This window comes from Marmota marmota, unplaced genomic scaffold (assembly GCF_001458135.2).
Source record: "Marmota marmota marmota unplaced genomic scaffold, marMar, whole genome shotgun sequence".
In the NCBI taxonomy this organism is placed as follows: Eukaryota; Metazoa; Chordata; class Mammalia; order Rodentia; family Sciuridae; genus Marmota; species Marmota marmota.
In genome coordinates, this window is record NW_025999894.1 from 7024774 (window position 1) to 7041525 (window position 16752).

Consider the following 16752-nt stretch of genomic DNA (forward strand, 5'->3'; position numbering starts at 1 on the left):
GACTTTGAATTTCCTTCTCATCACTTCCTTTTATAGAGTGGGCATTTCCTGCTCTCAATTATTCAGCAAAAGGGGCGTCCTCTCTTGGCAGAGCTTCATTCTGGGTCAAGAGTGTCCTCCCTAGGTAGGACAGAGGAGGCAAGGGGATTGTGCAGGGAGGGGAAGGCAGGGGAGAGGAGTCTGCAGACAGCTGGGGGACAGCTGGCCTACCAGACCTCGGATCAGGGACACAACACCCCAGATGCCAACTCCAGAAGAGGATCTGCACTACAGGGATAGGTCCCCCAACTGTCAGGAAACCCCCAACTCAGGTGTCAGGGGGCTGTGCTCAGCAAGCCTGGAGACGCATTTACTCAGGTGTTGCAGCCAACTGCATAAAAATGCAGGCTGTGGGATCAGACAGACCTGGCTCTTGCCCCATGGATAAGCTGTGTGACTCTAGACAACTTATTGAACTTCCAAGTCTCAGGGGTTTTATTGATAAATTGGGCTCATCACAATTGGTTAAGAGAAGTAAATGAGAAAACTTATGTGAAGTTTTAAGGACAGAGTGCTAGGTTAGGGTTAGCCCTCTGCTATTGTTAGGACTTGTGCAAAACTTCAGCCACTAGATGAAGAGTGAGATAAAATAAGCCCAGAACAGGAGGCCAGGAGGAGGCTGGTGGGCAAGTCTTCCTCACTAGTAAGAAGACAAGTTCTAACCTCTAACTGACAGTTAACTAGGATCTTTATTTAGAACCCACAGCTAAAACTCTTGAAGAAGATCAGTTTGGGAAAGGGGATGAGTGTTGTATTTTTTTCCCCCAGATCTCCAGGGCCAGCTAAGGAGGGAGGGTCTGTCCTGGGTTGTCCTGTGGTTGTGGTGGCTCAGGACTGAGAGAAGGAAAAGGGCTCATCCCTAAGCTGGGAGCACTGGGGCCACCTGAAAAGCAGACATGGCCTTGCCCAGGCCATCACAGCTGGGCTCAGGACAGGTCATTGCCCCACCGTCTTCGTCTCTCTGGGAAACTGGAGCAAGCTTCTTTGAGAATCAGCAATTAATACAATTAGTCACATTAATAAAATACAGGAGAAAAGCCACATTGTCATGTAAATAGATGCACAAAAAGCATCATATATCATTACTTTCCATGGTCGACTAGGTGAAGGGCATCTATAAGCAACCAATTACAACAAACGTCAAATCATTAAAAGTCTTCCATTTAAAATCAAGAGGAAAATGAGAAGGTGGGAATCGCTGCTTTCATCCACTATTTTGAGCAACTTGCATGACACAATAAGAAAAAGAAACAAACCACATAAGCCTTGGAAAGGAAACTCTAAATCATGATAGATAATTGATTGTCTACAAACAAAAATGAAAGGAATTACTCAGGTTTGTCAGGGTGGCTGTATACATGGATATGAAATCAGTATACAAAATAGACTACTTGTCTACACACCTGCAATAAATAATTTGAAAATGCAATTGAAAGACACCACTGAAAATAAAAATAAAGATGTAGGTTACAGAATTAAATTTAACAGACATATGAACAAGTTTCAAGAATAAAATACTATATTATCAAAAAACATTTTAGAAGCTTAAAAATAATTGGAGTAACATACCATGTTCATGGAGAGGGAAATTATCACATTGAAAGTCCCAAAGGTTTGTTGTTTTCTTTTTATAAACTTGATTGGCTAATTCAAAATTAGCCAGCGGGCAGTGTTTGCAACAACCTTCCAATATCAAAGAAAACCTACAGTGACATGTGCTAGCAGATGTCAAGACTTTAAAATAAAGCTGTAGTGATTAAAACAATGCTTTATTAGTTCAAAGATATGCAACTAGACAAATTAAACAGAGTAGAGATGACATTCAGAAAAAGCTTCAGGCGTATTCAGAAGTCAGTATAGACTAAGAGGGGCATTGCAGGACAGAAAGTGGAAGAAAGGAAAATGGTTCACCATCTCAGCCATAACCACTAAAAGTGGGTGAGCTGTGGGGAGCCACTCTGAATGACCTGCACCTGCCCTCCTGAAGTGAGAGGCTCTGACTGGTCACTACATTTCATAGTGACCTGGACGTTGTCCTGGTTCAGGAAGTTGAGGGATGTCTCCTGATGTAGGACTGTCACCCATGGGGCTGAGCCACACTCACCTGCTCCTTTGTAATCCTACCCCTTTGCCCTGTTTGGGATGGAATGTTCTATGGAAATGTCCTTTGTGTGTCCCCTTCTCTTGCTCTACCCTTGGGTGTGGCCTTCCTGGATGTCAGTCAACCTGCTGACAGCAGACATCAGGAAGCTGGACTCAGCCCCTGAAACCTGACCCCTTGCCTCCTTGGAATGGCTTCTCCTCAATAAAAGGGTCAGCATGTGTGCGCGCGCTCTCTGTCTCTCTCCCTCTCTCTCTTTTCATGGACTCCTGAGTTCAGAGGAGCCGTCACAGGACCCAAAGGAAAAGGTATCTCTCTCTCTCTCTCTCTCTCTCTCTCTCTCTCTGTGATTATTTCATGCAGCCCAGTTCACCTGGAGTGACCCTGAATGTTTAGTCGTGGAACGCAACATTTGGTGGCCCATTATGGACACTGCAGGGTGATTTTTAGACATTTAGTGGGTTTGGAATTTCTGTCCAGAATTTAAGCATGCTTAGGTTTGCAGAGTATTTTGGGCTGAATTGTAGAAAGCAAGTGAATTGGGCAGAAGAAAAATCTGTGTCATTAAACTTTTTAATATTTGGGAATATTTTGCCTTTAGAAACACAAAAATTATTTTTATAATTCTGGAGCCAGAGTTAGACAGGCAGTCAGTATAGATAGGTAAATAGAGTCCGGTGGGATCAAGGAGGCCAACTTTGAGTGAGTCTGGCCAAGCCCTCCCTTCCTGCCCTAAGCCCCATAAAATTCCAGTCCAGTCTAGGCCCCACGCAGTTTCTCCTCGACCCTCTTCCTATTGGCTCTGTTGGTCTGATAGAGTTCCTCCTGGGGGTGACATCTCAATACAGCCTCGTTCAGTGGCCTTTTTAAATCTGCCTCCTTTTTGTCGAAGCCGTTGCCTGAACTTACAGCTGAGATTCTCATGACCTCGAGCAACAATACATTTAAAGTTTATAAAATGATATCCAACAAGCACAGATCAACTTCAGAACTAGAACACTTAAGATTTATAAAGATTTATGGAGAGCCCCGCTTTACCTGAGATAAGGTTCTGTGTCCCATCTCACTAAATGTCAGAATGACTCCATAGTAGGCCAGATTTCAGTTCTTTTAAAGTCATGTTCAAAGATTGATTTTTATTAAGATTACTAGGACCTCAAACAGGGGGTATAATATATAACTCAGCCAAAATTCAAGGTAGCTATTACACGAACTAAATATGTTTTACCTCTTGTTAATTTTACTTTGTATTTTCCTTATAAACGATCTAAAGATTGCCTGTTAATGTTTTGCAGAGATCTTGCTCTAAGAACACACAACCTGGGCTAATTTAAGAAAATACTAATGTTCAAAGTTCAACATGTGGAGAAGCAGGACTCAGTGGTATCAATTCTAGAGACTCTAAATAAATGTAAAGAGTTATTGAGATGGTTAATGGGATATGTTGTCGAGTCCTCTTTTTTGGATTGTTTTTGTGAATCTTTATAGATAAAGGTTTTGGAGTTTATGTACTAGAAGTCTGTGTTTGGAGAGTGACAAAAAGGGAAAGAAAATGTTGTGATAAGACTTAATGCAGGGATTCTTTGCCTGGACAGAGGTGGATTTTATTCTTCTATTGTTTTGTGAATACTCAGTTTATACTGAACCTCTTTGCTATGTTCTTGTCCTACAGATCAGAATGGCTGTAACTCGGCCGCTGGGGACAAAGGACTTTGGCCACTGTTCCCTATGGGGTCTGTAACTAGACCTACAGCCAGCAGTGCCTTTCACCCTTAAGCAACCTGGCTGGGGGCCAAAGCATGCTTAGGTTTGCAGACTGCCTTAAGATCTGGTAGTAACTATGGCGTCTACCATTAAAACTCATTTTAGAGTCCTACGTGCTGCAAGGAAAAGTTCAAAATGCAGGAGGACACAAGCTGCAAGCGCAGGTCACAGAGACAAGGCAAGCTGCTCCCCGTCATAGGATCCTGCCCAGGCGAGGGAAATGCAGACAAATCAAAAGGAATGCAACTGGCTAGGGAAACTGGGGAGCCTTTGCCCCTGACGACGGGCAGCAGGCTCCTGAGTGTTTCATCACCATGGTAACCGCCCATGCCTGGCTGGAGGGTCGGACTTCCTGGTCCTGCCTCTCGCATTTCCACGGGCTTCCCTTTGGTCCTTCTACTGTCACTCAGACAGGACTTCTGGTCCCGCCTTCCAGCCACTAACCCGCTCTTCCTGTTTCAGACCTGCTACCGGGAGCTACACAGCGCCTACTTTTTAAAAGAATGCTCGCCTGTAAATGCTACCGAAAGATATCTTTTCCAGGAAAAATCTAATTCCACAGGTTTCTACATTGCAGCCCTAAATTTAAGTTATTTTTAAGTTAAATAACCTGACTTTTCTCTAGGGTTACATTACCAAATGTTCTATTGATAAGAGATATCAAACACATGCTTCTTTATATTTTACTTTTCTTTTGGAGGTTATGAGGATACATTTGCTCGCTGCAGGAACAAAAGCCAGTAATGTTCCTGTGATGACCAAAAAATCCTTATTGTTTTCAGTTCTAACTATGTAATTACAAAAAATACAAAAATAAAAAATATAGACTGACTATAAAAACTTTAACTGATTAATTCAAGGATATTTTAGGCTATTTCTTATTTCAGCTACTTCACATGATATCACATACAAGAGTGCACTCCTAGTTAAAAATCAATTGAAATGGATCCAAATATCTTAAGAACCACGAGGTTACATAAATTTAATACAATTATGCATTATGCCCTTTTTTTTAAGAGAGAGAGAGACAGAGAGAGAGAATTTTTTAATATTTATTTTTTAGTTTTCGGTGGACACAACATCTTTATTTTATTTTTATGCGGTGCTGAGGATCGAGCCCAGCGCCCCGCGCATGCCAGGCAAGCATGCTACCACTTGAGCCACATCCCCAGCCCCCATGCCCTTATTCTTTATATATATTTTTCTAGGTATTTAGATAACCTATATTTGTTAATCTATAAAATAATTAGCATAGATGTCTAATTGTTTAGTTAATATATATTTGTCTAATTGTTTTTCTTCAACAGAAACCCCATAATTTATACCTTTTATACATGCATTTATACATGCTCTGCCTTTTTGTTACAGATATTTGAGATAAATGTATTTTACTATAAATTTGCTTTCAAGAGATAATACAACCATCACGTAATCTCTAACTCTCAAATTGTTGTACAAACTTTTATTAGATGATAAACAGATATAATTCTGTCTACAGAAATATCCAAGGACTTTATATTTTCACTGAAACATTTCTTCTTATCAAGGTACAATAATTTGTTTAGATTCTAAGGTTTTCAGAAATTGTTCCAAAATATAACCAGGAAAAATTCTAAAAGGAAAAGCTGCTTCAACAGAGAGGAGGAACACATTGGAGGTCCTACGAAGAAGAAAGAAATCATCTTTGGGTAAAACAAGGTCTTTATATTCTCGATTTTAATGATAAAAGTATTTTCCTAAATAGGACAATCTTTATGTCATTATCTAGACAGATGATATAGAAAGTTAAAACAATTAAAAAAGAGATTTATATGTACTGGACTGACTGTAAAAACTTTAACTGATTAATTCAAGGACATTTTAGGCTATTTCCATGATTTTTACTATGATGATGGGAAATAAAATTTTGTCTATATCTTGACATGATAAAGACCTATTAAAATGTTAGTTTTTTTTTTCCTTTAGGGAAGGTCTTTATTGTGTACAGTTTAAGGCAAGGATTAATTTTGATGAATAAATTCACATCCTTTATTAGACACTAAATATATTAAACTGCTGACTTAGATCCCAATTTTGACAAATTCTCCTTGGACACTACATTTGATTGATTCAAAGACACTGCTGATTCTTACATATTACTTTTGTTTGTTGGATAATTTTGAGATTTGGGAGAACATTTTATTAAGACTGAGATTCTCCAAATTAAAGTCGTATGTTAGTTTTGAATAATAAAAGATGCAAACCTCATTGAAAATTCATTGATATTATGTCAGTTCTCTGACTGGACCTATTATCCATAAAAATATGGTAAGATTTATATACTACTCCCTATGTTGGAAAGTAAACTTAATCATATTTTCTAAGAGACAATTAAGAGACACCTAATTAATGAATAATATACTGAGATATAGAGATATTTTGAGACCTCCTCTCAGAAAGAGATTAAGGGTTCTTCTAAATTGTTAGAATGGATCAACTAGTCTATATTTTGGGAAACTACAATAATCAATAAAAGGTATCTCATTTCCATATCTAGCCTCAATTACTACTAACAAAGAAAGCCTTTACTCAATTTTATTAAATAAAGAAAAGGGAGAAATCAGAACCCCAGAGGCACACACTAGATCTTACAAAATCTTTTTTAAATTCTTTCTTAATTGTAATATCGAGAATCTCACTGCTCCTGAACATGATTCAGTAAATTAAATCAGATTTCAAAGGAGAGTTTAAACCTGTCATCATGAAAAGGACTGAGAAACCTGGCACAGGAAGGTAAATTTCCAACTGCAGAATTTACAACCACACAGCTTCACGAGTTTGACGGGTAAGTAAAAATTATGAAGAGACTTCTGTGGACCCATTTCTCAGGTCCATTTTTAATGTACATTGCAGTGTAACTAGAAAGTCCACCCATATTACTAGATTAATTGTACTGACTGTAATGGTCAGCTCTACCTATACATTGATCCTAGGGTAAGCAGGCTGTTTGGGAGTATCTTTTAAGAAAAAGACAGCCTATGAGAAACCTAAACCAGCCAATTATGCTGGCCCGTAGAAATTAGGACTACTCATCTGGACAATTGTCAAAATAGAAAGATTGTTGAAATGGAATTTTCCTAGACAGGCCAGTTACTTACATAAAATATCCACCAATGTATGGTTGCCTTAATGGTTCCACAATAAAAGTTGGCCCCTTTTCTAAGTGGATGGATTGTGCATGTCTTGTCAGTACAACACAAGATGTCTAGAAATAATGGATATATTTTAGGCTGGTCTCCTAGAATGGACAAGAACAATCACATGAGGATGCCATAACTCCTAGAAACTTTAACTCTCAGTGAGATGGCATCCAAAGGATGTCTTATATTTGACTTCTGCCTTCAGGATGTTTATGTTACTCACAGACCTAATAGACTCTTTAAATGTGAGAATTAAGGGAAAAGATGATGAATATCCTGTAGCCTGTAAGAATACAATTTATCTTACGGTATTGCCAGCTGAAGTTAATGTTCAGGCTTTAAATAGGTGCTTGTCAATTACCCAGACCTAGGCAAGCTGCTGTTCTCATGAAGTGACTACTTTAAATATTATTCCTTGCTTCTACAATTACGGCCTTTGTGGCTATATCTTACAACTCACAACACACGGATTTTTTAAAATATTTGACTTAAATTACTTCCAAGATGCTTCATAGTCAGATAAGTGCTGATGGAAGGATGGGGACTAAGTTAACATGCTCTAAAAAGCTACTGTGCTAACTATTGTGAATGAGCCCTCTGCTCTATGGTTTGTGGAAAGGCTTAAAGGCCATGCCAAATAAAAATGACTATGTTTCTATGGCCAAATGCAATGCTTCCCAATAAAACTGAGAAAAGATTAAGAATCTCCTAATGAGCGTTTGGCAGAATAATAATAATAACCTGGATCTTGCAAGTTAACTGTGTTATTGGAATGATATGTTTCCTACTAATTCCTTTTGTGTTTCAATAGCAGATCATGATGACCTTGGACCAAGAATCCAGTGACTGAAAAATATAATTCCCCAATTGCCTTTAAATATTAAGAAAGGGGGAATATATGGGGAGCCACTCTGAATGACCCACGCCTTCCATCCTAAAGTGAGAGGCTCTGACTGGTCACTACATGTCATAGTGACCTGGACATTGTCCTGGCTCAGGAAGTTGAGGGCTGTCTTCTGATGTAGGAGTGTCACCCATGGGGTTGAGCCACACTCACCTGTTCCTTTGTAATCCTACCCCTTTGCCCTGTTTGGGGTAGAATGTTCCATGGAAATGCCCTTTGTGTGTCCCCTTCTCTTGCTCTGCCCTTGGGTGTGGCCTTCCTAGATGTCAGTCAACCTGCTGACAGTGGACATCAACCCCCTGAAACCTGACCCCTGGCCTCATTTGAATGGCTTCTCCTCAATAAAAGGGTTCAGCACGTTCTCTCTCTCTCTCTCTCTCTCTCTCTCTCTCTCTCTCTCTCTTTCCATGGACTCCTGAGTTCAGAGAAGCCATCACAGGACCCCCCCCCCAAGAAAAAAAAGGTATCTCTCTCTGTGTGTGTGTGATTATTTTGTGCAGCCCAGTTCACCTGGAGTGACCCTGAGTGTTTAGTTGTGGAATGTGACAGTAAGGACATTCTTGTGAAGGGAAATTTTTAAGTTTTTAGAAGAGTATGGAGGAATTAAAAATTTTTAGGGTACCAACAATTTTATAAGCAAGGACAAAAAGTATAAAGCATAAATGAAAATATAAAACAATTTGCTACTTTAACATTTAAAACTGGAAGCCAGGCATGATAATGCACACCTGTAATCCCAGCCACTTGGGAGGCTGAGGCAGGAGGATCATGAGTTTGAGGCCAGTCTGGGCCAATTAGTGAGACCCTGCCTCAAAATAAAATTTTAAAAGGGAGATGGGGGCATAGCTCAGTGGTAGAGCACTTGCCTAGTTTGTGAGAGGCCCTGTGTTCAATCCCTAGTCCTAAAAAAAGTCTGTTTTCTCAAAAGATACCACAAAGTCAACAAACTGGGAAAGATATTTAGGACACATGTAACTTGTAGGGTGTGTGGGAAACTCCCCGCTGAAGTTAAGTTTCCCTCCTGCGAGAACATCCTGTAATTCCTTACCCCTCCCCGTCCTCTCGAAGGGCGCCAAGCCGATGAGCACCAAATTCAAATGTTTTTTCGACCAATCCCTGATGGATACAGTGTCTGCTCACCATTCCTGAGTCACCCTGCCAATCAGCACCTGCCACGTCGCCAACGCAATCCTTCTGAAGCCGAACCTTGCAAGCTCACGCTCTCGGCCCTCTTGCTCTCTGCCCTCCTCCTCTCCTCTCTCTGCTCTCTGCCTTTCCTTTCCTTCCCCCTCTGGCAGCCCCCCCCCCCAATAAATCTCTTGGTTGAATCTCTGTCTTGGTGAGTCACTCGCCTTTTATAACTGAAAGAATGATCAAGGCTTGCCGTCGGAGAAAATGCCCGTTTATTGAGGAACAGCTCTGCATATTTATAGAGCTGGGGGTGGTTTGTCAGTTATGACAGTTTAATGGTTGAACAGTTTGACAGTTGGCATGGGGCGATTTCTGATTGGTGGGTAAGGATCATGTGAACCAGCAGGGCTAGTCTGATTGGTGGGTAAGGATCATGTGAGCCAGCAGGGCTTACCATTGGACAGCTATTCTTGGGGGATGGGGAAGTTAGTCTTTGGAGCCGGGGCGACTCCCAACATTCCCCCCTCTTTGTTATTAAATGAGAGTGGGCGTCGACTCATTCTGGCTGCTTCCTGCTGAAATGGGGAGGTGTGGGAGAAAGAGGAAGGAAGTAAGGAGCCCCCACAGGAGGGCAGAGAAGACTGGTATAACTTCAGGAACCAGATCAACGAAGGTTCCTAGCCACCACAGATCCATGATGACGTCAGTCCATTCGGCATAGGTCTCGACTGGAGGTATCATCAGTAGCCAGGAGTTGGTAATTCCTGAGGAGAAGCTGGTAAAAGCTTAATTAGAAATTTTTTACCCACCTGAGTCTGAATGAACTTTATGATGAAGGGAAGGAACAGGCACAGGGAGTTTTTATAGCCCAAATCTAATGGGGTCTCTGGGTCTGCAAGCTGCCTTGTTGGCACAAGAGGGGTTAAGTGTTCAGCCTGGGTGTACCAGCTTGGTTCTCTATTTGCCTTTCTCGAAGGCGGCCAAGGGAGGATGGTGGCCCATTGTTGCCATATTTCCCTTTGAGAGTAGTCAGCTCTCTCCAGGTTTTATGTGAAACACCTCAACTTTAAATACTGATACTTGAAATTCTTATGAAACTGGGAGGGTAAACAAAACACACATGTTCCTCCTTAGGCCCAGAAGGCAACTGGTAAAGTGCTCTCTTATGATCACACTTATTCAGGGGTCACCATGCTCTGGACACCTACGTGGTTTGTCAGAAGGACAACACACAAAAGTCCCACTACCAGCCATATTCAAGCAAGTAGTGGGGGGTCTGGCTGGAGGGGGCCCTTAAGGTCACTTGCCTTGAATCTTCAGACATAGGGTGAAGAGAGGACCCAAGAGGGGCCAGAAATGAGGGGGAGCATTGACAAGAGTACTTAATGACAGGTGACGATCGTTGGCTCTTCTGATGAAGGTGTAGGAGTGCCGGGCTGAAGCCTGGAACTATGAATCCACGGGGTAAGTTGGTTATTAGGTAGTTTGAGTTTGGCCGCTGAGGGTGTGCACATAATCACCTGAGCAGGGCCCTTCCATTTTGGTTTTAGAGGGGGCTTTTCCCCCAGTGGGCAATAGTAAACAAGTTGACCAGGTGTTAAAGAGGTAGGGTTTTGAGAGAGACTGGGGTCAGGAAGGAGCCAGTCTTGATAGCGCCCGAGTTGATGGAAGAGGAGGGGCAGGGCATAGGTTTCGGAGATGGGTAGGGGTTCTGTAGGCAGTCCGGGAGGAACGAGGGGACGGCCATACATGACTTCGAAAGGTGAGAGATTAGAAGGCTTCTTTGGCAAGGCTCTAATGCACAATAAAGCCAAGGGGAGCACCTTTACCCAGTCCAGGCTTAATTCCATGGTGAGCTTGGTGAGGGTCTCTTTAAGGGACTGATTGGTCCTTTCAACCTTTCCAGAAGCCTGGGGGCAGTAAAGGCAATGAAAATGCCAAGGGAGTGATAGTGCATGACCCAGTCCCTGAGTTACCTGCAAGGTGAATTCTGGGCCATTGTCTGATTGGATAGAAGTGGGCATCCGGGAACAGGGGATTATGTGAGTCAACTACCGTGGAGGCCTGCTTGTTAGAAGTGGGAAAGTCTTGTTTTTCACTCGGGGCATGTTGGTGCAATCAGTCTGCCAGTCTGCAGCTGGGGTATGACTGCGGGCCTGATGAGAAGGGAAAGATTTAGGTTTTAATGGAGTATTGGTATTGGTTCTCAGGCAGATCAGACAAGTGGAAGTGATCTGTTGTAGGAGGGTCTTATGGCGTGGGGAAAGGGTGAAAAGAAGTGAAGGAAAGTAGTAAGACTCTGTGGACTAGAATGGAATAGAGAGTGAAGAAACTGGGAGAGTTGTTGGGGATCTTTGGGCTGATCCCCGGTGGTAAGGAAGAGTAGCGGAGAGGAGGTAAAGCTCTGTAGGGCGGCTGATTGAGCTGCCTGATCGGCCTTGGAATTCCCCAAGGTAGTAAGGGAGGAGTCAGTTTGGGGCCTTGAAATGGATTATTCCCAGTTGGGAAGGCAGCCCGGAGGCTCATAGTAGGCCAGAAACAAGTGTGGAATTAATGACTGCCATCCCTCTGGTGGTCAATAGCCCCCCTTCTTCCAAATGGCTGCGTGGGGGATCAGGATATGGAAGACATATTATATAGGGAGAGGGTTTTTCCCTCCGCTAGCTCGCATGCCCTTGTGGCAGCTCTGAGTTCAGCTTGTTGGTTGGTGGTATTGGGTGGGAGAGGTTTTACCTCCATGATGGATGAGAGGGAAACGACAGCATACCCCGCCACTTTAACCCCTTCGTGTATAAAGGAGCTACCATTTGAGAACCAGACGATGTCCACAGAGGGCAGGGGTCCCTCAGAAATGGTGGTAGGGCAGGGTAAAATCGTCTCTAATACCTCCAGGCATTTGTGGACGGGATATTGTGAGGGAGAAGATGGGAGGAGGAAGGCAGGGTTTAATGGAGAGCAGGGCAGAAAAGAGATGGAGGGATTTTCAAGGAGAGACAAGGAGGGATAGAACCCTGGAAGGAGGAAGTGACTGTAGCCCCTTGTCAGTGAGGAGATTCTTCAGATGGTGAGGAGATGAGATGGTTAGCGGGGAGCCAAGGATAAGCTTGTGAGCTTCTTTCTGGAGGTCATGGGCCACTGCTAGGGCTCTAAGGCATGGGGGCCAGCCCCTGATGGTGGGGTCAAACTGTTTGGATAGGTAGGCCACTGGTGCAAATGTGGGGCCATATTCCTGACCCAGAACACCCAGACTTTGTCTCTGTTTTTCAGGTACATAGAGGGTGAAGGGTCGGGAGAGGTCGAGAGATGCAGGGCGGGTGCCTAGAGGAGGGCCTTTTTGTAAAGGGCTTCCCTACCGCTGAGGGTAGGGGTTCATCTTGGGGGCCCTTGGCTAGATTATATAGCGGCCTGGCGAGGAGGGAGAAATTCAAAAGTAATCCAGGCCCTGAAGTACGCAGCCAAACCCAAGAAGGAGAGTCATCTTTGGTCTTTGGTGTAGGTATAGACACAATAAGCTGTTTTCTGTCTACTGTAATGGCCTTTTCCCCTTGAGAGATAGAGAACCCTAGATACATGCTATTTGGGCCTTTTGTGGAAAGGCCCGATATCCCTTTAAGGCCAAGAAATTAAGTAGGAGAACTGTGTCAACTGTTGAGTGCCCTTTGGACGGGCTAGAAGAATTTGTAGAGGTTTGCAAGAGGTACAGAGAGCAGAATTGGATTGGACACAAGAAGAAAGCCTGGAAGAGATCCCTTAGAATGGAGGGATCCAGGGACCCAAAAAGGGGCCATCTGCTTTGGTTGTCTAAGGGATAAGTGGGCCAGGCCTGGCTGCTACATTTGATCCAAGAGGCATTGTAGGGGAGAGTCGACACATTACCCATGTAAGGAGGAGGGAAGAGGATGCAGAGAAGGAGGAGACTGATTTATTGGCAAAAGGGGCAAGCCTTGATCATTCTTTTAATAACTAACAAAGGACTTGTAAAGAATTTCTACAAGTCTAAAATCAATATGAAAACATAGCCCCACAACAGATAATAGAAGTTGACAAAAGATGAAATCTAAGTCACACAGGTGGGCAGGAGTGACCAGATGGACACAGCCAGATGCCCTTCCCACCCATTAACTGGAGGAATGGGGAGTCTGGCAGGTTCAGGGAGAGGTCAGCTGTTGGGGAGGGATGGGTACAGTGACCTGGAAACGGATGGGAAGGGCCCGGTAGAGTGGAGTCACAGGGGCAGTAAGGCCTGGGGCCAGGCTCCAGAGACATGTGGAACATGGGCCAGGGAACAGGGTCAGGGATGTTGGGGGCAGCATTGTGAGTGATAGAGGCAAAAAATCAATAAATAAGAAATAAAAAAGGAGAAGAGGAAGACAGGGGAGAGGAGGAAAANTCTAGCAGGGACCCGGGACCAGGGAGGGATTTCTACCTCCCCTGCCACATCTGGGGGATACCCCCTGGGTGTGGGGGTCTGCAACCTGCCATGTGTCGGCATTTCCACCTTCCAGGGAGAGGGGACTGTGTGTTCACCCACAACAAGTGGCCACGGCCGTCTCTGTACAGGCCGCTGGAGCTGTGGACTCCGGCTGCTGACGGAATGGCCCAGCCCCAGCTCAGCCCCACCTGCCTCAGAGGACCGGGTCAGGAAAACAGGCTGACACTTGTGACCAGGCGCGGGGAGGGAGGCAGAGGGCAGAGAGTGCCATGGCCACCAAGCACCTGCTCCCTGCCCAGCAGGTCCTGGGGCCCTTGGGCAGGACATTTGTGCTCTCTCTTCCCTCTGCCTGGGCCGCTCTCTCCAGATCCCAGGTGCCTGTCCCCAACCCTGCAGGCTCCACTCACATGGCCCTGGTCAGCAAGGCCTCCCCTGATCGTCCCGTGACACATCACCCACCCCCTCCACTCTCACCCCCACCCAGGACTAGTCTGCCCAGCCCCCCTTGCTGTGTCTAGACCGACTGTGCTGACCTGTTCACTCCTGAACCCACCACAGAACAGTGCAGGCCACGCACGACTGTCTGGGTGGTGGCCACTGTGTCCCAATGCCAAGAAGATCACCTAGCACTTAGTAGGAGCCTCGTGGTGACAGGTGGGATTGTTGAATGCAGGCAGAACCCAGAGGAGGGAGACCCAAGTGCCCCCCGCCCCAGGCCCCTCAACAGCGCTCATCCCCAGCGGAAGAGCCCTGAGTACAGGCCTTACCCAGGCTGTGGGTGGGGACTGGGGGTGTCCTCTCTGGTCGTGAGGGGCCAGGTGTATGTTGACAGGGATGTGGGAGGCCTCTGGGTGCTTGTGCGGCTCTCAGGGCTGGAGGCTGTGGTCAGGGCTGAGGGGGAGGCACAGGTCAGCACACTCTGCCCCTGGTTTGTTCTGACTCACCCAGGCCAGGTCACTCGGAGCCTGCTGGACAGACGTCCTGCATCCAGCAGTCTCGTGGCCACAGCTGGGCCTGAGCAGGGCTTCACCCCGCCCATCTCCAGGTGCACTGTGGCAGGAGCACTCCACTGGGAGGACTGCGTTCCAGAGGAGGGCGGGGGCTCCTGGGAGGACTCTACTGCAGGCCAGTCCACTGCACCACACCTCTCCTCCTGCTCCCCTCCCTCCTGGGGACAATTACAGTGAGGCCTACTGTGTAGAGACTGACACAGGGAAACCAGAGACGCAGGGCCCTGGGCAGGGACATGGACAGAGTGACTTCAAATGACAGCAGAGATGGTCTGTGGCGCCACAAGGGATGCTGTGACCCAGGACCACCAGGTCCACTAGGAGCAGAGTCCTCTTAGGAGTCAGGAAGCCTGCACAGTGGTATGGGTCCTTTTTAGAAGGACCCCAGCACCATCATGGAGGAGCTAGTGTCCCAAGACCATCCACAGTGGAGAGGGGGTAGGTGACCCAAGTGAAGGTGCCCTTCTATAGGGGAAGCAAATGCTGTGAGGGTCCCGTCCCAGAGGGAGGGTGGAGACAGGCCCCAGGTGAGACACGGGTCTCCTTTGGAGAGGACATGACCCTCACCTGGTCAGGAAGTCAACAAAAAGCCAGGGACCCAACAGCCAGTCCCACTCCCACTCCTGGAAGGTTTCAGACCTGGACTGTTAGAGTGGGGCCCAGGGAGACAGTGGAACAACATAGGTGTGCTGTGTGTGCACACACAGGTGTCTGCATGCACACACACACACACACACACACACACACACACACCAGAAGCCTGCTTTTACAAAGGCCTGTGCGCACACAGACACCCTGATCTGAATCGAGGAATCACCAAGAGCACGCTCTCCTCCAGTGCCTTTCTAGGGAGGGAAAGCCCAGGCCTATTGAGGGAACCCAGGCGCTGGAGGGAGGGGCTCACCTGGTAGCACAGCCACCTCAACCTTGAAGTAGGGAAAAAAGCCTTTGTACCGTGGTGTGTCCACCCGGCACTCATAGGAGCCTGCGTCCTCCAGGGTGAGGCGCTCCATGGTCACTGTGAAGCTGAGGTTTGCAGGGTGGTCGCTGATGGACACTCGGCCGCTCCGCACCTCTCCCCCTGAGCCTCTAGTCTTCACAATATCATAACAAAAGAAAACTGATTTTTTGCACCACAGTTTGTCCTTGGTCCTGAATTGTTTGCCATACTGACACTGCACGATCAGGGATCCTCCCACGGTGCCCGTCACCTTGCTGGGGCCACTCAGAGGAACACAGTCTGAAAAACACAAGCTTGGAGGCCAGGCCCTCACAGATGGGCCAGGGCCAGGGGGACCTGGGGTCACGTCCTCAGGAGACCCTCCCTCACCTCACATCAGACCCCCTCCCCACCACTCACCCCTGGCCACCAGCCCCTTCTGCTCCTCCACCCAGACGCTGACACAGCAGCCCCTCCCTTCACCCCAGTCCCCCCTCACCACCTGACCTCCTGCTTCCAGAACCCAGGGCCATAAACACCTTGAGCCCCCTTCGTGGTACAGCCCCCGGCCCCATGAGTCTCAGACACGGAGACACAGCCAGAGTGGACCTGGTCCAGCAGAACGTGAGCCAGGGCAGAAGCGGGGTCCCCAGACCATGTGGATGAGAGCCCTGGACTCCTGACAGCACAGGATGCACACAGCGAGGGGCACAGAGCTCCCAGGACCCTCTCCCCCTCCCTCACCTCGGATGACCCGGCTCTGGGGACCTCATTTCCAAGGAAACTCCTTTGTGTCCCCAAGATTTCCATGTGCATTTCCCCAAAGGCTCCGACACAAAGCTGGGGTGAGGTGAGCACCAGGAAGCTAACCCACCTCCAGGCACAGGACCAGGCCACCCTGCACCAGGCTCCAGCCCAGGGGCATCTGCATGTGCACCTCCCTCTCGCCCTGGGGACCCTGTGGTCAGGCCCAGATGGGCGGGGAGATGGCAGGACTAGGGTGGTTTGCTCTCTCCCTGGGATTGGATGCTTCATTCATTTGCCTTCAGGACCTTAGGCCTGACCTGGGACTGTGGGACCCCCGAGTGCACAGCCCCCACCTGGGACTGTGGGACCCCTGAGTGCACAGCCCCGACCTGAGACTGTGGGACCCCTGAGTGCACAGCCTGGACCTGGGACTGTGGGACCCCCGAGTGCACAGCCTGGACCTGGGACTGTGGGACCCCCGAGTGCACAGCCTGGACCTGGGACT

At 46.7% G+C, this 16752-nt stretch overlaps 1 protein-coding gene across 1 annotated transcript in view; it reads right to left on the reverse strand.

Annotated features, from left to right (window-relative positions):
* Window positions 1-14049: 14049 nt before the first annotated feature.
* Window positions 14050-16752, reverse strand: part of LOC107157187 (CMRF35-like molecule 6) — a 12044-nt gene continuing 9341 nt past the window's right edge. Inside the window, exons 2-4 of the mRNA XM_048795327.1 lie at window positions 16371-16458; window positions 15465-15890; window positions 14050-14441 (exon numbers count right to left, since the gene is read on the reverse strand). Of these exons, the coding sequence (XP_048651284.1) occupies window positions 14314-14441; window positions 15465-15890; window positions 16371-16458 (642 nt within the window). The 3' untranslated portion in view covers window positions 14050-14313. The remainder of the gene's footprint in view (window positions 14442-15464; window positions 15891-16370; window positions 16459-16752) is intronic.